A 27511-nucleotide genomic window follows, 5' to 3' on the forward strand; every position below is an offset into this window, starting at 1 on the left:
AGCCCTACGACTCGGCACAAGCACCCACTGTGGAAATTTCCAGCCTGCATCCAGCGAGAAAGCTAGAGATCAGGCAATTTGTCGCCCCCCCCCCCCCCCCATCCGTCAAGATCTTGAAGTGTCGCGTGACACGTACGCTCCAGCTTTTGTGGAATCCCCTGAGTACGGCGTCTGCGGCCTCGCATCGTGTATATGCAGGTCGAGGCCGGAGTTAAACGGATTTCCAGCGACAAAAAAACAAAGACAGCAAGCGGAGCCCGTATACTGAGCAGGCCTACCCCTTTACCACTGTTCGGTGCAGCGCAACGAACAGGCGCTCGAGCTCGAGAACCAATTATAGTACGCAGACAAGACGACGACGTGCGCCGAAGGATGAGGAAATGAAGTCTACTTCATTGTGCGCTACTAATCCTTCAGTAAACAAGATAATTCAGACGGCGTTGAATGGATGACGAGCTGAGATGGCCCGCAACACGGTGCGCGCGCCGGGAGGCATTAAGGGTACAGGGTGTAGGGGGCGCTGCGTTGAACCTTGCCCCCCCTACACCCATTATCCACGCACGCCTAAACAGTGAATCAGCCCGAAATCCTCTGGTTTTGTTTTCTGTGTGTCTGGCGTGATTCATAACTTCGGCTGCGATGCACGTATCTTTTCAGAATCAGTATCGAAGGTGAGGGAAAGTGGTTGTGTGAGCGGCTCACCAACCGCGTCATCATTTTCATGAGGTTCGCATACAGCGCCACACGTCAAGGCGTTCCTGACCCGTGTGCCACGTTAGCTTTCCTTGAAACTCCAATCCTCACGTTTCACTTGCTTCGTTCACGTGTTTACCAACTGACAAAGAGAAAACGGACGTAGCCAGGCGGTGGCGCAACGGCAATTGCCTAAACATATATGCATATACAACACGCGCTGGCACTATCACGTGCACACACACACACACACACACACACACACACACACACACACACACACACACACACACACACACACACACACACACACACACACACACACACACACGCACGCACGCACACACAGCACAACCGTACGATTTCTCACTTAGAATCTGTTATCATTACATAGAAGGCAACAACGCTATACGTTGTGTATTGTTTCAGCTTCTTGCACCTCCATATATCCCGTGAATAGTCGACGCCTCGGGCGACGTTTCGGTTATATAGCCCGGTCCAGGGAACCCCCAGAGCCATAAAGGCGACTACACTCTTCTCGCAGTTGTTCCACGAGTTATACAGCCTTCTGCCCCACAAGTTTCACATCTCCTCGCTCCGAGCAGTTTGGGTGGCAAATGCGGATATCCCGCGAAGACAGCCGGGAGACGGAAAGAACCAAGGGGAATCCCCTGTGTTATTACAGATGTCGGAAGAAGGTTGGCAGAGAGCATGCACACTTCAACCGACAGAGGGCACAAGTCTATCAAATCGCCCGGCAGTCCTCCGTTTTATGTGAGGGCGTGTCGCTTTTCGGCAGCACTTGTATAAACTCGCCCACCCTCGGCGAGTGCAAACAGCCATGCAAACATGGTCGTAAACCATGAGGTCCCAGTCCGAAAGCCCAACGTGCATATTTCTTTGGACCCAGCAAATACTTTTTTTTGTGTGTTCGCGTGAGCGCATGTGAATTGGGGTGGTCTGTGCGTGCGTTCCAACGCGTATGCGTGTTTCTGTGTGAACTGGCTTTTGTGTGACGTGTACGGTCGGTGCCAAACGTTTGGAGACCACGAGTTCAAAGAAGCTAAGTATACGCGTTGCTTCGGCATGCTGGCTCAATTTCTGGTCGGTTCTAGAGCGTGCTATAACACAGGCATGCTGTCTTTCAACTGATCTACAGTCATAAATTAATGAGAAAGACCAAGCTTTCTAAGGCTTCGTGCTCTCTAAAGCTCCGACACAGAATGTAGATGTGCGTCTGTCGGTATTCCTGTATGACGTCCGCCCGTGTGCCCACTTAAGCTTGCCTCGAATGAGTGCGTGCGGGCGTGTGTGTACGCGTATTTTCGCATTTTCATATCGGCATCATTCTGCCGAAGTGCATACTAATGAGATACGCGCCTTATACGCAACTGCGCCCGTAATTATGAGGCTGTCGAAAGTTTCCTGCGGTGGAGCCATGGGTTCTTTAGAACCATGTCTTGGCGTCTTCTCCGTTGATGGGCATTGATTCCTGGGCCTGTTATTGCATCGTTATGCATATGGTGACAGGTCGGAGTCGGCGAACTGTGCACCACGCTGTACAGCGCCAGCGCCACCCCCTCCTTTCCTCCCTCCCTCCCTCCCTCCCTCTTGCGCAAACCCTCCCGCTGAGCAGAACGCTGAGCATCGTCCTTCTGTGTCTCATAAATGACCACTCCCTCTCTTGGACATTTTACGAAAGAACAAAAAATCACCAAGAACCCGCGCCTCGTAATGAGCACTGCGGACCTCCTGACTCGTAAAAGCCACGAGCTCGCGAGAGAAGAGGTAAGACGAAGGCACGCGCTATACCTCAGACGCTATACGCTCACTACTCGTACTAAACTTCATCTTCAGGCTATTCGAGAGAATCAGCAGCATTTTGGCGATTAGAGTCTGAACTAGGAGCAATGGGGCCGCACTGTTGGCGTAACGAAATGCAGCATCCCAGTGCCGTACTATTACATATATAGTATACGAGTTCGGATCACGGAGTTAAAAGGAAAAAAATCAGTGGTCGCATACGAATGTTTTTCATCTCTCTTTGTGATCACGGCGCCCATTAGTGCATCGACAATCCACTAAAAAAAAGGAAGAAAAAAAAACACCTCTCCTATTGCTGCATCGTAGAAAGGATTCTTGTTAGAGAGCTTCTGCTGCCCATTACTGAAACAGAGGCACATTATTCTTTAGAGAATCAGTATCAAAGCACCGCTGCTCCCAACACCCCTTTAGGGATAATCTGAAGCAGACCACGTCCCGACGGCATCTCGGTCGCAACGGGCTACCGACTACCCTTGAAGTGTCACGGTCAGTTGGGATTTTCTGTTGCGCCTTGAAAACTGATTTTTGCGTAGGACTGTCGCCACTTCTTATCGTACGTCGCTCTCGCCTCGAAATCTTCGCCTGTATGAACACTCTCACGAACTTCCACGGAGACTTTTCTGCAAGACTGGGATATATGGCGAGCGTTCGTGCTCCACCGTAGTAGTAGTAGTAGTAGTAGAAAACTTTATTATATACATAATCCAGACAGGCTTGAACTCCAGTGCCCCGAAGAATATACGGGGTGGAGAGCGAAGTCTGTCCGGCAGGGTGGTGCCCCTATTCCAGGGCCCCACTGGCGCGAGCCATCCGTTCAGCTCTTTGGATAAGTCGCAGCTGATCCACTAGGGCTGGGCTAGACAGCAGCGCCTCCCATTCCTCCCACGTGCCAGTGGTGTCGTGCTCTTCGTCGTGCTCTGCACACTCCCACGTGATGTGAAAGAGTGTTGGGGTAGCTCCACACCACGGGCACATATGTCTGTACGCCCTGGGGTAGATCAGGTGAAGAGTGTGGAGATTTATGTAAGTGGGCATTGGATCGCAGCAGTGATGCCGGCGGCTGACAACCCCCTTTGTCTTTTTGTTCAGCTGGCTGCAATCCTTGGAACGTGCCCTGCTGCCTGCGCGGATCGACTGCGACTGCCTCCCGAGATCGACGCATGTCCCTTGTTTGACTCGTCACCTTGCGTCGACCATGGTTGGCCGCCTTACGCAACATTGAAACCCTACTACGCAGAAGAAGCCAGTGTGACATCGTCATCAAGGCAGACGGACCATATAACCGGCTGGCGGAACCCTTCGCCCTTCAGTGGGCATTGGATCGCAGCAGTGATGCCGGCGGCTGACAACCCCCTTTGTCTTTTTGTTCAGGTTGGTCCCGCCCCACCCCTTTTTTCTAAACGCTCAAACAACCTCTTTCTGCTGCTGTTCCCATGCCCAAGTGTTCTTGCCTGCACCGTTGTGGAGTGTGTTTTTGTTGCTAAAATGTTGTTGGTCAGCGGAGACGTCGAGCTCAACCCTGGTCCCCCGAAGCAAGACCCTAGCAAACAGAGCAGTGACGTTCTTCTGGCTATTCAAGATTTAACAAAACACCTTGACCAACGGCATGACACCCTCATTAAATCCATAGACGAAGTGAAAGAAAACCAAAAGTTACTTGAGTCCAAAGTGTTAGATTTGACCACTCGGCTAACTGATCTAGAAAAACGAGTCGATTCGTTTGAAGAATTTCTAGACGGCTCTCACGTGCAGGAAATGATAGCCACCGCCGTTCGAAGTGAACAGGCTTCGCTCCGAGCGCGTCTGGATGAGTTCGAGGATAGGTCTCGTCGTGAGAACCTGATTTTCTACGGAATTGAAGATTCAGTGTCAGAAACTTGGGCCGATTCTGAAGAAAAGGTCCGATTGATTCTCACCTCTACGTTAAACTTGCAGCTACCTGACGATGCTATCGTGCGTGCTCACAGGCAAGGAACGTTTTCGCGGCATAAAACTAGGCCCGTGATAGCACGTTTCACTTCTTCCAAAACTAAAGATAGTGTTTTGTCTCAGAAGTCTAAGTTTCGTGACACAAATACATCAATCTGTGAGGATTTCTGCAAGGCTACACGCGCCACCCGGAAAAAACTAATCGACTTCGCCAAGTCAACTGGTCACAAATTTTCTCTTAAATACAATAAAGTGGTCATTGGCAATAAAATATACACCTACTGCGCATCTTCAGATCGCGTGTGCGAAATAGTAACGGACTCGCGTGACCCCTCAAATCCTCCTAATCGCGATGATCCTGTCATCAGAGGCCCATCTTCTCCACTGTAGCTAGATGCTAACACAAGTTGTAATACCTCTAACCCTGACTGTTGTTTTTTGCTTTGTAATATCAGAAGTGTTATCAACAAGCGTGATGCCTTGTCTTCGTTAGTAAACACGTGCCTTTCCGATGTGATAGTTTTGACCGAAACCTGGCTGTCGTCAAAAGTTGAAAACCGTGAGATCCTGCAGTGCGACAAAAAATTTTCCTTTTTTAGGTGTGACCGTGGCTCGCGTTCTGGTGGCGGTGTCTTGATCGCTGTTTCAGAGGAATTCATGTCTTTTAAAATTCCCATTGTATGTTCCCTTGAATTGGTGTGCGTCCGAATCCGCATAAGTCACAAAGATGTCATTGTTTGTGCCTGCTATCGCCCTCCGAATGCGCCATCTGGTTTTTCCAATGATTTTCATGACGTCTTGAGTGACTTGCACGTGAGGTTCCCTGCCACACCAATTTTAATCCTAGGTGATTTTAACTTTCCTGATATTTCGTGGAACAACTCCCATTTATCGCCTGGCTCTGGCTCCTCTGAAAGCGCCTGCTTCCTTAACACATGCGCGCAATTCAATTTAACGCAGCTGGTTATGTGCCCAACTCGCATTACACATTCAAGTGCTTCAACTTTAGACTTAGTTCTGACTTCTCACCCCGATCTCGTGCAATCGCTTTCTGTTTTGCCAGGCCTCAGTGATCACGAAGCAATCGTTTTCAACCTCCCCTGCGCATCGCCCCGTAAACAAAAAAGTAAAAAGCGATTCAGGGACTACAGTAGAGCTGATTATGGAACCATTAATACCGAACTTGAACATTTCACCTCCGTTTTTCTAGAAGACTTCAACCAAAGATCTGTCAACGATAACTGGATGCTGTTTAAAAATAAAGTTGCCGAACTCGTTAACAAGTACATACCACTACGCGAAATCGCATGTAACAGTCAATCACCGTGGTTCACGCCAACATTGAAACGCCTGTCCAATAAAAAGAAGCGCGTTTACCGCCAAGCCAAGCGTTCTAATTTATCTGAAAGATGGGAGGTTTACAAAAAGGTAGCCGATGAATACGGGCGTGCTTTATCCGCGGCAAAGGAGTCCTTTCTTCAGCAAACGCTACCGTTAATTCTGCAAAACAATCCCCACAAATTTTGGCAGGTCGTTAATGGGGGCGATAGGAAACAGATTGAACTTACCACTGACACGGACGAAGTAATTTCCAGTGAGAACGTTTGTATCACCCTTAACCATGCATTTTCTTCATTCTTTACGAACACTATTCCTGCCGTCCTTCCAGGTGTTCAAGCTCGCGATTTCATTGTGATGAATTCTGTACACGTTGACCGGGCCGGCATACGCAAGTTGATCCAAAATTTAAAAATTTCGTCGTCACCAGGCGTCGATGGCATTTCTTCTAAATTTTTGAAAAACACTGACGTTCATTCCTCAATTATTCTGTCGAGACCTTTTGATCAGTCATTAGAAGAAGGTGTTCTCCCAGAGGACTGGAAGGTGGGGAAGGTGGCTCCCTTGTTTAAATCAGGAAACGCTCATAGTCCCGGGAACTATCGCCCCATTTCACTAACCAGTGTACCATGCAAACTTCTCGAACATGTAATTTACACCCACGTCGTGAGTTATCTTGAAAGTAACGCCTTCTTTAGCATTCACCAACACGGGTTTAGGAAATATTATTCATGTGAGACACAGCTTCTGGCCTTCACTAACGATTTATTCTCTGCTGCTGATCGTTCATCTACTGTTGATTGTGTCTTCATAGATTTTTCAAAAGCCTTTGATACCGTCTGCCACAAGTTACTTCTTCTGAAACTAAACGCGCTAAATATTGATGCTAACGTCTTAAAATGGATTGAATGTTTCTTATCTAACCGCACCCAGTTTGTAACTGCTAACGACCATTGTTCCCCGACTAGCCCTGTAACGTCCGGCGTTCCGCAAGGTTCAGTTCTTGGTCCCCTACTATTTCTTATCTACATCAACGACTTACCTAAAGACATCTCATCATCCATCAAACTATTTGCCGATGACTGTGTAATTTACCGTGAAATCCGGACTAACGCAGATAATCTTGCCCTTCAAACAGACCTGGATCACATTTCATCATGGTGCGCCGCATGGTTAATGAAGCTTAACGTTACTAAATGCAAGGCTATGCGAATTTCCCGTTGTATTTCTCATAATGTACCGTGCGACTACACACTTAACCACAGCAATCTCGATCTGGTTTCGTCCTACAAGTACCTAGGAGTATATATTTCTAACAATCTCTCTTGGAACACGCATGTCGATTATATTACAAACAATGCGAATCGCACGTTAGGTTATCTGCGCAGAAACTTTTCTTTGGCTCCGACTAACCTTAAACTTCTGCTTTATCAAACATTAGTCCGACCCAAACTCGAGTACGCGTCATCAGTCTGGGATCCACATACCAATTACCTCGCTGACAGCATCGAGGCGGTTCAAAATCGCTCGGCACGTTTTGTCATGTCAAACTACCATCGCACGTCCAGTGTTACCTCGATGAAAGCCAATCTTCACTTACCCACTCTCTCACTGCGGCGTAAAATATCTCGCCTTTGCCTGTTCCATAAGATCTTTCATTGTATTCCGTCTTTTAGTAACACTCTTTTCCAGCCCCCATCGTACGTTTCCTCACGCAACGATCATCAGTTTAAAGTGGGCGTTCCTAGCGCCCGCACGAATTTATATTTTGAATCATTCATCCCGAAAACTGCAAATGAGTGGAACCACCTTCCCGCCCCTATCGCTGCTATCACTGACCTCACTTTGTTTAAAAACGCCCTCTCTAACCATTTCGCGTAAATTCGCCACTTAAGTCACGCTGTGTTTTCTCTTGTTAGTTTTTTGTGCGCGCGTGTCACTCAAAGACGCAACCATGTTGAACATTGTTGTTACAACCACCCTGCCTCTTCTTCACATCACGCAGTCTTTCTTTTCTTTTATGGTTTTCAGATCGCCATTGTGCACATATAATTTTGATTTGCTGTCTTTCCTGATTTTTTTTTGTATGATGTATACCCGCTCCTCTCTGTAATGCTTCGGCCTTGAGAGTAAATAAATGAAATGAAATGAAAGTGTTAGTCTGTATTTTTTTTAGCGCTGTTGCCTCCGCAGCGCTGGGCTTGCTGTGCTCCACCGAAGACTCGTGAAACGGATTTTTCTTTCCTTCCCACCTCAGGGCTAGCACACCGGAGTGTTCGATGACATCGCGGGGCCGTTCGTTCCCACGACACGGCACCACGAACCGGCGCCCTGCGCGTGGGAGGGCCTCGGCGACTGCGTTGCGCCTCGAGTCGAAAAGCGAAAGTGCGATGCGCCCGCAACAGGGCAGCGCGTCGCCACACCCGAAAATCCCACGCAAACATCCGCGCGCGCAGAGCAGCCGATAGATAGACACGTCAAAGGGAAGTGGACCGACACGTAGACGACGGCGCGAAAGATCGGTGTGCGCGCGTGGATAGCGAACACCGTCGCGCTGTTGACTTAGCACACAGACTCGACGAAAACCGCGATGCCGAACACGCCTTCGTAAACCCACTTCCACGAAATTTCGTCAGCCGGTTATTTGCTTTTTTTTCGCTTCCCTATTTCTTTATCGTGTCCCTCTCATTTTCTTTTATTATTATCATTTATTCTTTTCGGCAGAAGCATCGGGCTGGCTTCAGCACTGGTGCCATTGACCCCTCAGTTACTCTTTTATTTTACTTCGCGCGGAATTCTTCTCCTTCTTCTTCTTCTTCTTCTTCCTCTTCTTCTTCCTCTTCTTCTTCTCTTTTTTTTATTTTGCGCCTTTTTAGTAGTCAAAGTGAAAAAGTTCGCGAAGGGGTCCAGAATACAATAGTTATGCAGATGCATCCACTACGTGTTTACGGCTCGAGCAACTAGCCCATCTTCAGTTTATTCCCCTCATGACAGATGTATTTAGCCCTTTGCAACACCCATAACGCGTGGCTGTAAATGCGTTAAACTCCCACAATTGGAAAGCAACGTTCCGGAGACCAAGTTTGAGGGACGCGGAGTAATCAGAACATGGTGTATTTTGTCACAGTTATAACTTATTTTACAACATAACAGATATCGTAGAACATCATATAGATATCACGTGGTAGATCTCCGGAAATTGAGCGTTATGCCTTCCGGTGTGACGTAAGAGGTATAACAAAAAGGCACAGAAATCGACCACTATTCCTTCTATCGAAGACGGAAAGTGGGAGTTGGCCCTGTAATCTAGAAACAAGCAAATGAAAATCTCGCTGTTAGAAACAATTCAATAATTTTCCATCTCTGTCTCTCGTATCTTCAGCCGTAGCTGCATCAGGGTGTTTTCGTACTGCATGTGCATGGATTGTATCCTGCGCTGGCACTGCTCCAGTTCATCTATCATCTTCTGCTTGAAGGAGATCTCGGTAGTGAGTGTGGATAGGTCCTGTCAATAGTTTTGTCTTCCTCCAGTTCCTCAGCTTGAGAGTCTGAGCTTTAGTTCCTACTTTTCTGAGCGGTGTCTTCGTGTACGTCTGATATTTTGTCGCTGCCCTCGTCCTTTTATTTCCCTTTGGATGACAAGTGTTTCGTCTTGCACTTGAGGTTCTCAACGTCGTGCTTTGCCTCGGCAAGTACGTTTTCACCGCTAGTCTCCTCGACGCTGCAGCTGATGTCGTAGATTCCACTCACTGTACAATGTCGCATCAGGACCCATGCAGGTCCGTGCCTCGTACCTCTGGAGCTAGTTTCGAAGCTGGGCACCCCCCCTCCCAGACACTATGAGCTTGGTCCTGAACTTTTCAACGTCCTTCGGGTATCCCTGGATGAGGTTCTTGACGCCTTCGCCGGTGTCCGAGTCACCACCGCCAACCCACTCACCGGTTGCTTGTTGAACCAGGAGTTCCGTGTTTTTGACAGTGAGGCATTCTACGGTTTTTTGGAGGACCTTCATACGGGTGCGGAAGTTGTTCGCCGACTCGAGCGTGGTGTTCGGGTAGAACATGTCGTTCACTGGCTGTGTGCCGTCTTCCCCGACCAAGCGTGTGCCCTGATTGCACTCTTTCAGCTCCCGTTTGAGCTCCTGGATCTCCCTTCGGAGGGTTGCAATCGTTATGGTTCGACTTGTCTTCGTTCACCGTGATCGGATTATCGATGTTCTTAGCTCGATTCACATATATCAGACTGTTCAGCCTTGCACGAAGTCTAGATCGCAAGGAGAGACACGGGCGATCATCAGGGTACGGCTGTTTCCTCCTAAGGAATGATGTAGTAGCCTGGTAATCTTGGAGTCTCTGTGTGGGACGTACAGCCCCTTCTTTAACACATCACTTAAGACAGATATGAAATTTACAAGCTCAAGAAGGCCGCAGTTTATGAAGATTTCTTCTTCAGGCCACTACCCGTGAACACCGGTGCGTTTAAGCTGTTCTGAGACAGCCACATCGACGAAATGAAACTTCGCGTTCAGCGTTTCAAAATCGCTCATCGATGAACTTTTCTTGATGACCTTGGAAAGGAAGTAGTCTTCCTCCTGGCCCTCTGAATGGCGATCTTCCAAATTTATTTGGACCACCCATTGCTGCTTTACGTGCAGTGTAAAGATGGCATAAAACCTGGACGACAGTGCATTTACCTGAGCGCTGACAGTGTTCCGCGAGACAGCCCTTGAGTCAAGGCACTTCATGACCTGTTCTGCATTCTGTACAGAGATTACTCATCCCCGCATGTGAAGATCACAACACAGCGCAGAATCATGCCGGTGCAGCGTTTTAAGAGTGCACAGATTTCCATCTCCAACAAAAAAACGTCCAGCTCCACCGATAGTGGCTCTTTGCAATTAACGGGAAAAACTACCAGCCTAGGAAAAACGTACAAGTATAGTCTTATTGTGGACAAGCTTGACGTCAGCTGTCTCGCTTTACAGCAGTAATTTGCTTGTAGCATACAATATGCGGCAACAAGACATTTCCCTATACTGATTGACTGATTGACTGATATGTAGGGTTTAACGTCCCAAAACCACCATATGATTATGAGAGACGCCGTAGTGGAAGACTCCGGAAATTTCGATCACCCGGGGTTCTTTAACGTGCACTCAAATCTGAGAACACGAGCCTACAACGTTTCCACCTCCATCGGAAATGCAGCCGCCGCAGCCGGGATTCGATCACGCAACCTGCGTGTCAGCAGCCGAGTACCTTAACTACTAGACCACCATAGTGGGGCACATTTCCCTATACTCTTCCGCAGGCCGCATGCCAATATTATAAGATTTTATGACTCACCCGTGCATCCACACACTGCGCATGTTTAGTTACTGATGTAACGGTGTACTATCACGATGCAAAGAAACGTATAGTACACAGCGGAAAGCGTGGCTTTCGTCGAACTGCGACATGCTTTGACTGTCACCAGGCGAATCTGTACTTCAGCCGGCATTACCGTAGCACTATATATAGTCTTGCTCTGGCTGTCACTTCCCCACCGCGTGTACTTTCCGAATGCCAGGCATGACTGGCATAAGCACATTCGATGCATGAGCGCTAGGCGAAGGAGGATTCTGGCGCTGCAGTGACGCCGGCTTCCAGCTCAAGTTCTGCATAGCGACAATCAGCGCATGGCACAGTTGAAGCCAGACCATAGTATGGAGCATCAGCAGGCAGCTATTTGTTTAAAACAAATGTTCGACGATTTAGAGTACGATATACGCGAGTTTATAAAAAGTTGTTAACGACTTAGAGTGCGCGATACTCTAATCAAGGAGGATTAAAAGAAATTGTTGGAGTGGATATCATAGCCTAGGAGTAAAGCCGTGCCTCTGGCAAGATGGCGGCCATATTACTAGGGACATGATAAAGTATCACCGTTCAGCGATTAACAACGGAGTGTTTCCCTCGCACGCCCAACGAGTGTAATGTGGAAAGTTTTTCGGGTCACATAGTGCTCCAAGTGCGTCTTAGTGTTCCTAGTTTTCCTTAGAGAGCCTCCGATTGGAGGAAAGTACTTGGGCGATTGTCACCCACACTCATTTTTGTGTTTTATCTCGTCGGGAACTTTTAATATAGAACTAACGTAGAAATAACACTAACATATCAAAGCCACTTGATCTCCGAGTGGGCACTATAAAAAAAGAGCATGTTTCCGCCATCCTGGCAGTGGCAAAAGATGGCTTCACTTCTGCTGGCAAGACATTGCGGGAGCTTTCACTCCAGCAATTTATAAAATCCTCCTTGACTCTATTATGGGAGAGCATAAAGCCGACCCGAAGGCTGGCTACGTGAAATTGTTTCTACACTGTGTTTGGATAAATTTATTCCAACGAACAGAGAATATCAACGTGTTTAGAAAAAAAAAAATGGCAGCATATCCACGGAGTGAATGATGGAGGGTGGGGCGAAGCATCCGTCCGTCCATTCGTTCTTGCTTCCGTCCGTCCATGCGTCCATCTGTGTGACCGTCCGTGCGTGCGTCTGTTCATGCGTCCGCACGTCCATCTGTGCATCCGTCCCTGCGTCCGTCCATGCGTCCATCCATCGGTGCAGCCATCCGTGAGTGCGTCCATGCATCTGTCTGTGTGTCCGTTCGTCCATCTATTCAACACTCAAAGTACCACCATCTCGCATCTTTTCATCATACATTCCTCATATAGAAGCACCGCCATCGAGCGGACATTCCAAGGACTGAACGAGGGGAGGCACACGCACACTTTCTTACGGCTCGCGCTTCTTGTCTACTTCCCACCTTTAACCACCTTGAGTTCATGGTATATACAAGTTCACTGTGTTCATGGCACTGCGGCCCAACGCTCGTTAAACCTTTCTAAAACCAAGGAGGTTATGCCCAGCGAGTATAGCGTAGCAACCCTTTCTTGTCAGGTAGTGTTCAATGTACATGCCAATGGCTGCTAAGGGGGAATGAGAGATAGGAGAATTCGGCTTTTAGTTAACGCGCACGCTGCGAATTTTTTATTGTTCAACAACGCACAGGAGAAATCTCCCACCGGCATCACCTTGGAGGTCAAAATGTAAAACTGGTTACACACTATGACTACTACTACGACTACGAGGGACGACCAGGAGCCGCTATAAGGAGCTTCGCCCCTAAAATGTTTAACGATTTCGAGTACTTTGTACTCAACTATGGGAGAACACTGAGCCGTCACGCTAAGAGTGAGCATGTATATACATGAGTTACGAATTTCGCTAGCGGTGTTGCATAACAATCCAACGGAACATGTGTTTAGAAAATAAACTGGTGAACGATTTAGAGTACTCGGTACTCTACTATGGGAGAGCTGAAAGCCATCCCGATCAACAATGTGCATCGCAACAATGTGCAACAGAACATCGCACCGCAACACTATCCAAGCTGAGTGATTTGACTACGCCAGCGTAGGAAGTAACGCCGACATATCAGTCTTCAGATAACCATTGGCGTGGCACAAGGTACCTGCACTTTTTACAGCACAAGTTCTTGTCGGAAACTGCGCATGGTGTCGCCATTTGCTGGTGCGACCAAACAACTCCATTTGTTACTTGCGCCTTTATATGTACTTTCGCGAAACGAAAAGCGAAACAATGCAGAAATCAGAGACATCATTCTATGTAGTCGGCTAAGTCGTTCTGATGGCGGACGCCTATGATGGTGGAACAAGAAGAATTTCGATAATAAAATATTGGGAGCTCAAACTAACGGGACACAAGGGAGGAGACAAACGATCACAGTCCCTCCCTTGTGTCCCACCCGCAGTCCCTCCCTCCTCCCTTGTGTCTCGTTAGTTTGCACTCCCAATATTTCATTACGAATATATACCAACTGGCCCACCTATCAACCCTTCTGCATAAAATTCAAGCCAGCGTACACAATTTAAAACGGTGATTCAAGGAAAGCCATTTAATGTCGCGTGTTTTCTCGACGTAGACGAAGAAATCTATGTAATAATATTTGCTGGGGTTAACGTCCGAGAAACACCACGTGAGATACGCTGTAGTAGAAAGCTCCGGAAATTCGACCACCTATTGGTTCTTTATCTTGCACGCAAATCCAAGCATATGGGCCTCAATCATTTTTGCCTCCATCAGAAATGCCGCCGCCGCGGCCGGGGATTCCATCTTGCGACCGAGTGCCTTAGCGACTGGACAACCTTAGCGGGTGCGGAAATCTGGAGATCCTAGTCAAGTGAAGCCTCACTGTACAAGCTATCATCATCATCATAATCATCGTCATAATCATCGTCATCATCATCAAGCTGACTACGCCCACTGCAGGACAAAGGCCTCTCCCTTTTTCCACCATTTAACTCGGTCCCATAGTCCAGTGACATTCCTTGAATCACAAGCTATAATCAGGGGGCGGAAACTCCCAATACCTCCCTTCTATTCACTCTCGGCAGTGGCAGCGCCGCTTTTACTACTGCCGGTTGCCGAGATTTCAGCGAGAAATAAATCACGAACAGAAAATTTCTTTCGTGACATAACTGTGCATCGCTGTGGAGGTGCCACTTGGGCAATGCAGCCATAAAGTTTTGTTAATCTTTTTTTTTTTTTTTACAGCGAAAGCTGTTATGAGATCACAACATGGATCACGTGTGGAGCCGTAGTTGTCTGCCGCCACCGGTGTCCGTAACCACTATCACACGAAATAAAAAAAAAATTGGCAGAGCCCACGTACAGTGGGAATCGACGATATGCGAAGCACGAATGAGAAAGGTTGATATGACACTTTAGAATCAGCACAATGTCACGATGTGGAGATGAATGATGCCTTGCATAATTCACGTGTCATGCTTACCAAGTTTGGACGTTTTATTTACCTTCGTCATCTATTCACGTCACCTGATACCAAATTTCGTATACGTGGAGCTAGCAAAACGGCCGCGAGCATGCTATTAGCATGGTATGTCATGTATCCTGCATGACACGCGTGTCAGGATTATCATGTTTGCACCAGCCATATATTTCGTCATCCATCGACGTCACGTAACACCAAATTTGGTATATGTGGAGCTAGCAAAACGGTCACGAGCGCATCATGAAGGGCCCAATATACTCCAATGTAACGTTAACGCGCGCGCACGCTGGGCAGAGCGACGCTACGTTAGCAAAACGCTAGAACTCTATAAATCTGACAGACACCAGGCGCGACTGACGCGACCAGCGTCCGTCGGCACGGCCCTACGGCAACAGGCACGAAATTGGCGCCGATGCGTTAGCCAGACGACACTGCGTCTCCCTCTTTTCGTGACGGAGGGACGCCGGACGCGCTGAAACGCGCATGCGTCAAAGCAACGCAGCGCGGCGCGTGCCTGCGAGTAAATGGCAGGACCGGCACCTGGCGTGGCGACGCCGGCATGATGCGATGAAATGAACGCCGGCGAGCACGCGCATCGCGTCACGTCGAAATGTATTGGCGCCTTGATTGTGGCATGTAGTCATGTTCTCACATGACATGCATTTCATGATAATCATGTTTGCACCAGTCACATACCTTCTCCATCCATTGGCGTCAAGTAATACAAAATTAGGCATGTGTGATGCTAGCGAAACGGCCACAAGTGCAATATGAGTGTGGCATGTAGTCATGTTGGTACATGACACGCATGTCGTGATTATCATGTTTGGATGTGTCATTTACCTATGTCGTCCGTTCGCGTCGCGTAATACCGAGTTTTGTACATGTGAAGCTAGCGAAACGGCCGCGAGCGCATCATGAGCGTGGCATGTAGTCATGTTGTTACATGACACGCATCTCATGTTACTCATGTTTGCACCAGTATCATACTTTCGTCATCCATTCACGTCCCGTAATACCCAATTTTGTATAAGTGAAGCTAGCGAAACGGCCGCGAGCGCATCATGAGCGTGGCATGTAGTCATGTTGTTACATGACACGCATCTCATGATTATGTTTGCACAAGTTGCATAATTTTGTCATCTATTTACGTACCGTAATACCGAATTTGGTAGTGTAACGCTAGCGAAACGGCCGCGAACGCATCATGAGCGTGGCATGTAGTCGTGTTGTTACTTGACGCACATATATTGATTTTAATGTTAGGGTCTGTCGCTTGTGTTCGCCATGCAATCATGTCATACCATACTAGTTTTGCAACATGTGATGTGAACGAAACTACCGCAAGAGCTGCAGGACCATGAAATGTAAGTCATGACATTCATGACATACATGTCATGATTTTCATGTTATGACTAGTCAAGTATGTTCTCCATACAGTCACGTTATGCCATACCAAGTTTGGTATCGATAGCGTTATCGAAGCGGTCAGGAGAGCTAAAAGTCGCAGACGGCTAGATAGATAGATAGATAGATAGATAGATAGATAGATAGATAGATAGATAGATAGATAGATAGATAGATAGATAGATAGATAGATAGATAGATAGATAGATAGATAGATAGATAGATAGATAGATAGATAGATAGATAGATAGATAGATAGATAGATAGATAGATAGATAGATAGATAGATAGATAGATAGATAGATAGATAGATAGATAGATAGATAGATAGATAGATAGATAGATAGATAGATAGATAGATAGATAGACTCAAAATCGCCGACGTGCGCTATGAAATGCTTCGCATTTAAAATTGCCACACAATTCTTTGCAAGTGTGAAACGGATACCACATCTCCCCGAAGAATGACGAAGGATAGCATAGTGAATGCTTATGGCGTAGTGGGTACCCATCAAATGTGCTTGTTGCAGTTACCCGAAGAGTATTTAGAAAAGGCTCTGAAAGGTCACTCTCTCAGCTTTCGCTGTGACAGTGCTGCGCGTTCCGCGCAAGCCTGGCAGTTTTTCTTTATATATATTTTGTTCGTGTTTTCTGAAGCGGCGAAAGTTAAGCTGACTGATTTCTCAGTAAACTGAACGCTGAGAACTCTGACGAAATAAGTGGGGCTCAACGTCCCAAAACCACCATATGATTACGAGAGACGCCGTAGTGGAGGGCTCCGGAAAATTTGACCAAATCTGATCACACGGGCCTAGAGCGTTTTCGCATTCATCGAAAATGCAGCCACCGCAGCAGGGATTCGATCCCGCGACATGCAGGTCATCAGCCGAGCGCCTTAGCTACTAGATCACCACGGCGGGGCTTTTTTTTTTCTTTTTTCATGACTAAGCCATAAAGACTTCATTCATCGCGTCGTCGGAATAGCCCTTTTCTGTGTAGGTCGTCAGCGCTCACGTTCCGGCGTCGATGAGACACGCGTATTAAGTTTTGGTGACCAAAACGAGATGACAGGAGTGGACCAAGAAATCACTGGTGTCACAAACGTGCGAATTCCCCTTCCCTCCCCACCCCAGAAAAAAATAAATAAGAAAAGCTCCAACTGGCGCGCGGTTGGCAATTTCAGAAGCCAAGGAACACTAGTTTCGATTTCGACAATCTCCGATAGGAGGGTTGTTCAGAGTCAGAAAAAGCTGAGTAACTGCAATTTTCTTGAGAGTTTAGAGACGCCTTCCTTGTAGCTAGTGTAGTTGATGGAATCTGGCATTGCGTAAAATCTCGCTTTGAGAAAAATAGCTTCACCATGTGCGACAGAGTCACAAGCAATCACATGTAACAAGTAATCTCAAGCCACTGTAACATTGCTAAGGTCTGGTACATTTGTACGAATATTACACGTTAAATGAGCATATCGAATATAATCAATGTTCGGAAGTTTAATCGGAAGTTTAATGTGAAGCATCAAATCGGGATATAAAAAAAATCTTTTCGTGGGTTCCTCTGTAGCAAAGACACACTGATTAAAATTTATGATTGCGTAGTATCGGCAAATGTAACGTTCATTACTTTTTTCGGTAACGGTAACGCGTTACCCTCCTTTTTTTTTATACAGGTAACGTAGGGCGCTAGCGCGTTCCTTTTTGTAGGTGTAACGAGCAACGTATTTTGTTACTTTTTATCTGTAACGAATACACCACTGCGTTCACCTGGCACACCATACACGGCAAGGCCTGTGGCGCACTTGCGCGAATAATCAACAGCGTCATCGCAGCTATGTTAGCGCCAACTTCACACGCAGATCTCGAGCGGCGGCTGTGTGAAACAACAGAAGGGCTGTGGCCAGCCATGCGTGCATTCTCAAACGGAGGTGGGCGTGCGACAAACGCAGGTGCGTGATTTGCTTCTGACGCGTGCGCCGTATAACTCGTTCGTGTAAGCATTTCCGAGCGCGATCGTGATTCAGTTCACGGCGGTGGAGGAGGAGGAGGGATGCCATGTAGAAGTATGCCGGGGATGCGGGAGAGGAGGTGTCGCGCAGCTGCAGCGCGTGGTTTTGAATACAGAACTTCACCCACGAGTGACAGACAACACCCTTGGCGTCGCATTTTGGGCGAAACCGTCGAGAGAAAGAGAGAGAGAGAGAGCACAGGGCGTGTGATAAGCGACGCGGGCCACTTGTTGTTTTCAGGCACTACGCCATGCTCCCAACAGGGCTGCAGAAATTAGGGGCCTTCTTCCTCTTCTGACCACTACCACCATCACCACTTCTTGTTGTCTGTGGGATCGGGTGCATGATGCCCGTGCGTTCTGTTGTGTGTTGCGGCGACACCGAGCGAGGGAATAATAATAATAATAATAATAATAATAATAATAATAATAATAATAATAATAATAATAATAATAATAATAATAATAATAATAATAAAGAAATCAGCGGTTTTACGGGCCTAAACCACAATAGGATAGTGAGGCACACCGTAATGGAGGGCCCCGGAAATTTTTACCATCTCGTGTTCTTTAACGTGTACTTACATCGCACAATGCACGAGCTTCTAGCATGTTGCTTCTATGGAAAAGCTACCACCCACGGTGTGAGTGAGTGTGCGAGTGTGCGAACCAGAGCGTAAATGGATGAATAAGAGAGTCAATGAGATAATGAGTGAATTAGAAAATTAGAGTCAGTGATTGACCAAGTGAGTGAAATCGGTGAGTTAGTCAATGAGAGTGTGCGTGAAGGATTCAATGAGTGAGTTAGTTCACGACAGAGTTTGTGAGTTAGGGAACGAGCCAGAGACTGACTGATAGAGTGATTGTATGTGTGCCCGAATCATTCAATGAGTCGAGAAGAGCGAACTTAAACGAGAGATTGATTGAGAGCGGTCAGTTGGTCAATCGAAAGTGTTAGGATGATTGATTTAGATTATTAGTCAATGGCAGAGTGGGTAAGTGATCTAACGAGTCAGAGAGTGATTTTGTGAATTAGTGATCGAGCGTATCGGGAATTATTTACTCGAGTGAATGGCTAAGTCAGTGACAAAGAATGGTTAATAAGTAAGTGAGTGAGTGAACGAGCTTTAGTCAATTAAAGAGGGAATGAATTAATTAATAAGTGAACTACAGGTAAATTGAGTGTGTGATCGCGCTTTTACTTACGCATGTCTTACAGCGCCATCCAAAGTGCCGTACAATACTAGAGAATGGACAAAGCCCGCCTTATATAAAAACAATATGATTCTAGCTTACATGAAACTCGTTAGTTATTGGAACAACACAATTTGGTAGCTCCACTTCGGAATAAAGCCCAGACCAGAACCCCTTCCAACACTATCCCCCGTATTCTATAACGTCCCTTCACTCAACGCTTCACCTTCACTTGAAAAAGCCGATGAGAGCGCCTTATCTAGGCACAGCAACTCACTGCATGCCACCTATAATCTGCTGCGACTCTTGAGTAGCGCAGTGTCATTTTCAGCCAAGTGGTGGCGCAGTGCTCAACTCTGTCAAGTGAAGGGTGAAAGTCGAGTCGAGGAACGTTTGTGAATACGGGGGTATGTAAGGAACGGTCACGTTTTCACAGTGACTCTGCAGCGCCGAGCGATGCCGAACACGCTGACGCATATTGCCGCGGTCTATCCTTCCACAACGCGCCAAGCTTGGTGAACGCCGTAGCCCGACCGTACACAAAGTCGAGCCAGATTCTAGCTTACGCTAATGACGGAGACGATGCTAAGTCAGCGCCCATAAAACATCCCGTTATTCTTTGACAGGCAAGCAAACCTATACGCTGACTGTACAGTGCACGCTCAGTCGGTCCTTATCGTCTTACAAGCTTAAGTATAGCTTATATTTTCGAGGCTGAAGCATCTGGTAAGTTGCGGTATAATAACTAATACTTACAAATGGTTAATACAGTAAAGTAAAATAAACTGAGAAGGCCGGCCGCGCTTCATGTACCCCACGCGAGGAAGCGTGTCGGGCACTTTGATCGCTGATGATGCGAGTCGATGTTGTTTTTTCTATTAATAATAATAGTAACAAATCAAGCCGGCGCACCTGTAACCTTCCGGATAAAGAGAAGAAAAAACTAAATTCAGCGATTTTTTTTTGTTTTACACGACTATGTTGTTTTTTCACTCCCTATAACGTTCCAGTACACAATTATATCCTTAGAATAGCAATAACAAAACAAATCCATTAAGATAGAAGCAAGGATCGCTAAGAAGAAATAATACGGAAAAATAATAAGAAGCCACCAACAGGAGAAGGGCAAGGGAGGGAGGGACAGAGGAAGAGGGAGGGAGAGGGGGAAATCAGGGAGGGGGAGCGGAGGCGGTTTCCTATACCGCCTCTGCTCGGGAGTCTAGCATTCTTCTAGTCAACAGGGCCATTTGCGAAACCAGTAAAAGATGTCGAATCGGCAGCAAGACTACACGGCAAGGAGAGACAAATGAAATCATGCTGCAGCAGCCAGGACTACCAAACCACTACAGAACCAGTTCCTGGAGCACTAATGGAGAGCCAAAGGGCATGGAGCCCTCTTGGCGGAGCAAGAACTACAAAAGAAATCAACCTATGTCAGTCAAGAGCGTCGACAGTGCTTGTAACAATGTCAGGAATAAATCCGCGCTGGCTGGGTCCGTTCCCGCGGCTTGGGTGGCGCTAGTCGGTAGGATTTTTCTTTTTTTCCCTTTTTTGTCTTTCTAACGAACTTGTTTATTGGCATGCGCCCTATTCATTTTATTTCAATTGGTGTAGGCCTGTTATACTTCGGTGGTACAGGCAGAGGCACTTTGTTTTTTTTTCCTCACATACTGTTTGTGCCTATAATGTTCTTGTACGTAGTAACTGATTGTCAGCGCATGCAAAGAAATGTATGTAGAGCACACAAACTCACTCATGAAATTATATTGTCAATGCACTTAGACTGCGACTAACCGAAATTTTCTTCAAGTGGGCTCACTTCGACTCAGATTCACTAAAATTGTTCACAGCTGGACTCCCTCGGTCTCAGACCGTCACCAAGATATTACTCCCTTGCATTCACTTAGACTGGGACTGACGGCTCCGAGTTCGAGTGAGCAGACTCATGGGTGCTTTAAAGCGTAGAACTGGCTTTTTTTTGGACATGGTGTCAATGCTCTTCCGCACGACTATATCCCGTAATTGAAGCTCTACTTGGCGCCTTTGGTCTCATACCTTCAAATATGGAATTTTAGAGGGTACAATTCAGTGAGTACCTTTTTTCTTGAAAGAGGCTACTCATATGAGATATTTTTATCAAGCATTGCCGGGAAATAGTTTACAAATGTGGGTGGGGGAGGTGGAGTTGCAGCGCCTTCTTGTCTGTAACTCACGCATATAATCAATCAATACTGAGTTGGCACTGGTGCTTTGAAGTATGTCAGAGTCCGCAAGCGTATAAACGTAAGCCCACTTATAGACTGTAGTAATGCTAAAATTGAGTAAATACAAATACACATTGGCAAAAAAATGTGAACAGCGCACTCAGACCCACTCAAGAAGTACATTAAGCGATAAGAGTTCAATGGGGCTTATATTAATTAAAATTTTGCTCAATCAGACTCACTAGGTGTGAGACTCGGGAAAAATCTTTCTGAACCGGACTCACCCGCAATCAACCAATATGTGGGATTTAACATGAATCAAGCCCACCAAAATATTACTCACCCTTACTTTACCCAGATTCACACTCACGGATCGATCTGCCTTTGAGTCTGAGTAAGCCAACTCAGGAGTGAGTTTGCCTACCTATGATAATGCTAGACGAAAATAAGCCTATAGCCTATCCCAGTATGTATGACCGCTTCTATTCACAAGTTTCAAAAGACAGAAACTATATTCTTCCATTTCAGTTTCAGTATATGTCCTCATTGTGCTGCCTGCTCATCTTGTGGATGTCTTTTTTTTTTTTGGCGTTGAAAAGACCCTATATCAGTATATCGAAGACATTTGAAATAGCTTTGCCAATATCTGAGTTTGCGCGATACTGGCACGAAAATTCTGCAGACCCGAAGGCACTTCCCTGTCTTTTAGCTTCGCAAAGACTCGGATCACGGTGCTGTGCCAGTGTTCCTCTGCACGTTGCTTGATGCTGACTCGGCATCACATATATGCGATTATCAAAGGGACACACCGTCAATATAATTAACATACTTAGATTGGAAATTATACATATTATAACGAACACTCTTATTTGAAGATGGTTAATTCATTCTTTTCATTCACAGATACCATAAAACTTCATTTCGATCCCCAAAGAAGCTTATTTTATGAATATTCCTACATCCTTCCTGGCGTGAATGCCAGGTAGAACCATTTTATAAAATATATGTAACCGTATATGACTATACTTGTGTGCGTATGAAACTAACAATTGCCGTATATGAATGGAAGTGCGGTCATATATAGCGTCAGACGCAGCCATACATGGTACATGGCCATATCATACTTGACAAAAATTTATTTTTACGGGCATGCGCGATCAATACATGAGACGAGCGCTTCACCTAATCGCATATCGAGTTAATTTTGACAAAAATAACGAATGAAAGCTCCGTATATTCTAACGTACAAGCGCGGCCTGGCTAACCATACTGAAACGTTCCGTATGCGTCGAACAATTCCATATGTTTCCATACAGAATACATATGTTTCCGCATACAGTTTCCATATATTTCCGTAAGATTTTTGTGGAAACGTACGGAATAATTGGACATCGCATACGGAACGTTTCAGTAGGGTAACCTACACAACCGAATGCGACGGATCCTCGTTACGGCGCAAGACATCTCAATGGCGACGACGTGCTGGAGGAGCACAAGAGGCCTTGATTGCGTTTTACGAGCGACGCTGAACAACGTAGCGCAGCCGTTCCACAGCATGCCGCGATACCATGAAGAAGAAGAGAAAAAAATACGACGAGCACAGCAAGAAGACGATAAATTACTTACCTATGCAATATAAGAGCCTTGACGCGTGCATGATGCAGCCCTGATGCATTCTGTATAGCACACAGGTCGTTGACTCTATATCAAAACAAAAAAAGCAGAAAAAACATTTTAACAAATTTAAAGGTCACGCTGAAATTACGTCATGTTTTTTTCTTTTTTGAGTAAAGTTTAGTTCGTTTATTTCACTTATTGATACAAATGCAGGAATGCCGTTTCGTGCACCCTGAATTACTGTTGCTTTCAGGGTAATGTTCGAAGCAATGCAGCTTACTAGAACGCATTATTTCTTCATTCGTATACTAATATTACCAGCTCCTGTACGAGGGAGGGACACATAAGCCGGGCCTTGAGGCCTGATTGGCGTAGTCCTGGGTGACGCGAGCATGTAGATGTGTACGTTAGGCTGACTGTAGTAGTTGAGACTGCATTTCCACTTCAAGAGTTAGCATACGTCTGCCATCTTGTGTAAGACCAAACTCGGTGGCATCAAAACGGCGCCCTCTGTGCAGACGGTGTCTTAAAAGTCAGAGCGTCTACGAACACGCCTAGAATACGGATTAGGGCTTGCTTGTTCATCGTAAAGTGGCTTCTATTGAACAATGCAGGCGAGGACAAAAGAAGCAGCTTCGAGTTCATGGATTTCAATCTAAGAGAAAGAAAGACTCCTTGGACTCCATTTTGGGCCTCCTGGCAAGCCAGGCATATGACTCTCTTTAAGAACACACGTCAACTCTCTTCGCGATTCATAACAATCTTTATTGAGAGTCGTGTCCTTCACAAGAGAGTTTACAATTAAGCATCGTTAAAGAGAGTCATAAGGTTTCCTTCGTTGAAGTGTTCGAGTTGTCGACTGAATCGCCCTCGCGCTGCCAATAGCTCAACCCGTAAAGTGACCACCCTGAATAGAAATTGTCCCACGTTCGATTCCTGGACCAGGGTGAAGTTTTCGGCACCTAATACGCTTTCTGCTTGAGGAATCCTTATGGGTTACTTGCGGCTTCAAGCTACGTACGGCTTATCATTGATTTACCTTTATTAACCCACCGACCATCCTGCGCGATCCGGCAAAAACGAATTTCATTAAAATAAATATATATAGCTTGTGTGTTATTTCATAATTTGACCTTTTCCATTTCTGCGCCATGCTAGAAGCTGCAGTTCACAAGCACAACGACAGTTTTTTTTTTTTTTTTTAGAAACGCGATTCACCACTGCAAGGGAAGGCGGAAGTGTTTCTGCTCTATGTCGACTCAGCTCTCCCACGGACCTTCCAATTGCCTTTGAGGTAAAAAAAAAAAAGAGGCCGTCCTCTCCATTTTATCTAACCACAAAAAGGAGGTCTAGAGGGTGCAGCAAAGCGACGAGATGAGCGGCAGGGTTATACTTACAAAGGCGACAAGAGGGGCGGCACACAACACGTGACGCACGCTGGAACAAGAGAGCACACCTCTTGTCCTTGCGCAGCCGATCTGTCGACGTCAAGTTCGAGTGGACGGCTCTCACGAAAGAAAGAAAGAAAGAAAGAAAGAAAGAGAGAAAGAAGGAAAGAAAGAAAGAAAGAAAGAAAGAAAGAAAGAAAGAAAGAAAGAAAGAAAGAAAGAAAGAAAGAAAGAAAGAAAGAAAGAAAGAAAGAAAGAAAGAAAGAGTAATCGGCCTATGTATATGTAAACAAGGAGATGGAATCTGGGTCGAGAGCGGTGCGCGAGCTTCCAGCCGCGACTTCCGGCATGTCTTGGCGCCTACGCGATAGTGTGTATTACATCTCGTAAGATTATCCCTCTTCTTTCTCGTTTTATTTTAAACTGTTCTATCTTCCTAACGGCATAGCTGCCCCGTCGCGGTGGTCTAGTGGCTAAAGTACTCGGCTGCTGACCCGCGCAGGTCGCGGGATCGAAGCCCGGCTGCGGCGGCTGCATTTTCGATGGAGGCGGAAATGTTGTAGGCCCGTGTTCTCAAGACCTGGGTGCACGTTAAGGAACCCCAGGTGGTCGAAATTTCCGGAGCCCTCCACTACGTCGTCGCTCATAATCATACGGTGGTTTTCAGACGTTAAACACCAGATATCGATCAATCTAACGGCACATCTGCGCGTCCTTTGTCGCACAACGAGATGCACTGCGTGCAAGGCCTCTGCAGATGTTCACAATGCGTGCTCTTCGTTGTTGCGTACAGATTCTTGGGCTGGAAGAGTCAGCGCAGGCGATGATTTCTAACCACGAGGCGCCGATATCGTAAGGAGTCATCATGAACTCGTAGAAAAGTGTACCGGCAGCGACAATAGCGAAAGTTGGGCTAGTTGGTGGTTCATACTTGGGAAGTAAAAACAGCGCAAAAATATAGACAATGACGGAGGAAGAGACAGAGGAACTAAACTTTATTGAAAGATACACGAACATATATTCACGTGACCGGGTCAAATACTTGATATATGTGCGTGTATCTTTCAATAAAGTTTAGTTGCGAGTTCAGCGCGGTGTCGTCTCTTCCTCTATCATTGTCTACGTTTTTGCGCTGTTTTTGGATGGATTTGTGGGGTTTAACGCTGCGCTGTTTTTACTTCACAAGTACCGGCAGCATGTTACTAATACCCTGCAATTTATACTCTTTCACGCGCACGGCTTCGTGCATGCCTGTTGGGTTCCCAGGTATTGCCAAACGACATGGCATGTGCAATCTTCATCGTTGAAATTTGACGTCATTGCTCCAGGGAAAGCGACACCGACGGCGATGCCTTAAAGGTGAACGGGGGGGGGGGGGCAGTTGTTGGAAAAAAGAGGTAGACGTACGAGTATTGAAGGAGATTCGTACACCAAATCATCAGTGCGACAAAAATTGGAGCAGTACTTTCACAAAGTACGCTCAAGTCCAGAAGTGTCCCATACGTGGGGGGAAGATTCACTCATCCCGTGCCCTCATGACCTTATAGCAGACATACATGGAAAGACGGCTTTCTGCTCTCCCATAGTTGAGTACATCGTACTCTAAATCGTTTACAACTTTTTCTAAACACATGGAAAGAACTTTATCAGATTGCTAATGGACATGAGTAGAAAAGGGCAAGAGACGACAGAAACTCCTCGACGGCCTGGAGTTGAGGCGTATGTTCATGCTAAGTCATGCGCAGTCCCATATAACGGGGTCTCCACGTGCCTTAATTAGAATTAACTCGTAAATTTTGACCATCACAGCTGTCGTTTCTGTGGTTAACTCGCAATGCACCTTTATTCCTCCCATACCCCTCCCCCCCTTTTTTTTATCCTAAGTAGTCGGGAAACATACGCCTCTGCTTTAGCAGTATGCGTAGTAACAACTTGTTTCTATAGGCGAGTTAGTAAGCATATAACATCTAAGCATATATGCTGAGCCTCTAACATCTAAAAACTAAGAAAAACAAACACTTGTCATCCCAGCGCCTGTCATGTTTTCTTTCGTGGCTTCGTGTTTCTTTAGATCGAAAGTGAATATGTGAAGCAGTAGGCATGTTTACTGCAAATCATCCGGTAGATGAGATCAACGTTTTTTGCTTGAACTTTTCAACGAAATACAGTAGGCAGCGACAAAAGACGTACAAAACGCATTAACGCCAAAACACATTAACGGTATAGATGGGATTGACGGGATATTGGGGACGGGGGACGGGATCGTCCACTGCGTGGTGTTCTTAAACGCGCACCAACATCACATAGCACACTTGTGTCTAGCGTCTCGCCTCCACTAAAATGATATCGCCCTGATCAGTAACATCAGAAACAGTGACGTCAGCAAGAGACAGAAACGTCAGAAAGCCCGCTTGCAGGTGGATGATTTTAACGCGATGTGGAACACTAAAACATGATTTTATTTCAATATAAGCACTTCCTTGACACAAAAGTAGCACTATACGAATTTCTGGGCTGCTATTTACACGATCAACGCCAACTTATTATTTGCCTTTAGTGTCCCTTTGAAACGGCGACCTCTAGAACACAAACTAATAAGGAAGGAGCCAACGACATCTGCGCTCACGTTGTCTATTCCTTGCTTATTTCTTAGTGTTCGTGTGTGCGCTGTCTTAAGGTGAACTTAGTGCTACAGCTGCAACGAACACGATACCCTACTTTTCTCTTTTAATACGTTATCACATTCGCCCCGATATAATTCCGATGTCTTCGCCGTCTAGGCCGGTGTGACTCCAGTACACTTACTGAAAGTATATGCGAGGAATTCAGCCGCCTGTGGCCGTATCATTTCTGACACGACCACTTTGTTGCGAACACGAATTTCGCATTAGAAGGCGTTGTAAATACTCGCCATGTGTCTACGGCGCGACTCCGGATATCTCTGGGCGTTCCTCGCCACCAGTTGGCGAATGGGACGAAGAAAAACTGCAACGCTTCTCTTCGCAGCGAGCAGTTGAGACACGGAAAGGCAGGACACCATGGCTCGGAATGCATCAAGCCATA

The 27511-nt window shown here is 46.4% G+C and overlaps 1 protein-coding gene across 4 annotated transcripts in view; it reads right to left on the reverse strand.

Moving 5' to 3' along the window:
* LOC119167875 (uncharacterized) overlaps positions 1-27511 on the reverse strand; it is a 596496-nt gene that overhangs the window by 280568 nt on the left and 288417 nt on the right. For all 4 annotated transcript variants that reach the window (XR_012884394.1, XR_012884393.1, XM_075867434.1 and 1 more), the window contains exon 3: positions 23070-23144. Coding sequence is in view for 2 of the 4 variants with exons in the window: in XM_075867434.1 (XP_075723549.1) it covers positions 23070-23144 (75 nt within the window). In the remaining 2 variants the exon portion in view is untranslated. The remainder of the gene's footprint in view (positions 1-23069; positions 23145-27511) is intronic.

Source organism: Rhipicephalus microplus, chromosome 6 (genome assembly GCF_043290135.1).
Source record: "Rhipicephalus microplus isolate Deutch F79 chromosome 6, USDA_Rmic, whole genome shotgun sequence".
Classification (NCBI taxonomy): domain Eukaryota; kingdom Metazoa; phylum Arthropoda; class Arachnida; order Ixodida; family Ixodidae; genus Rhipicephalus; species Rhipicephalus microplus.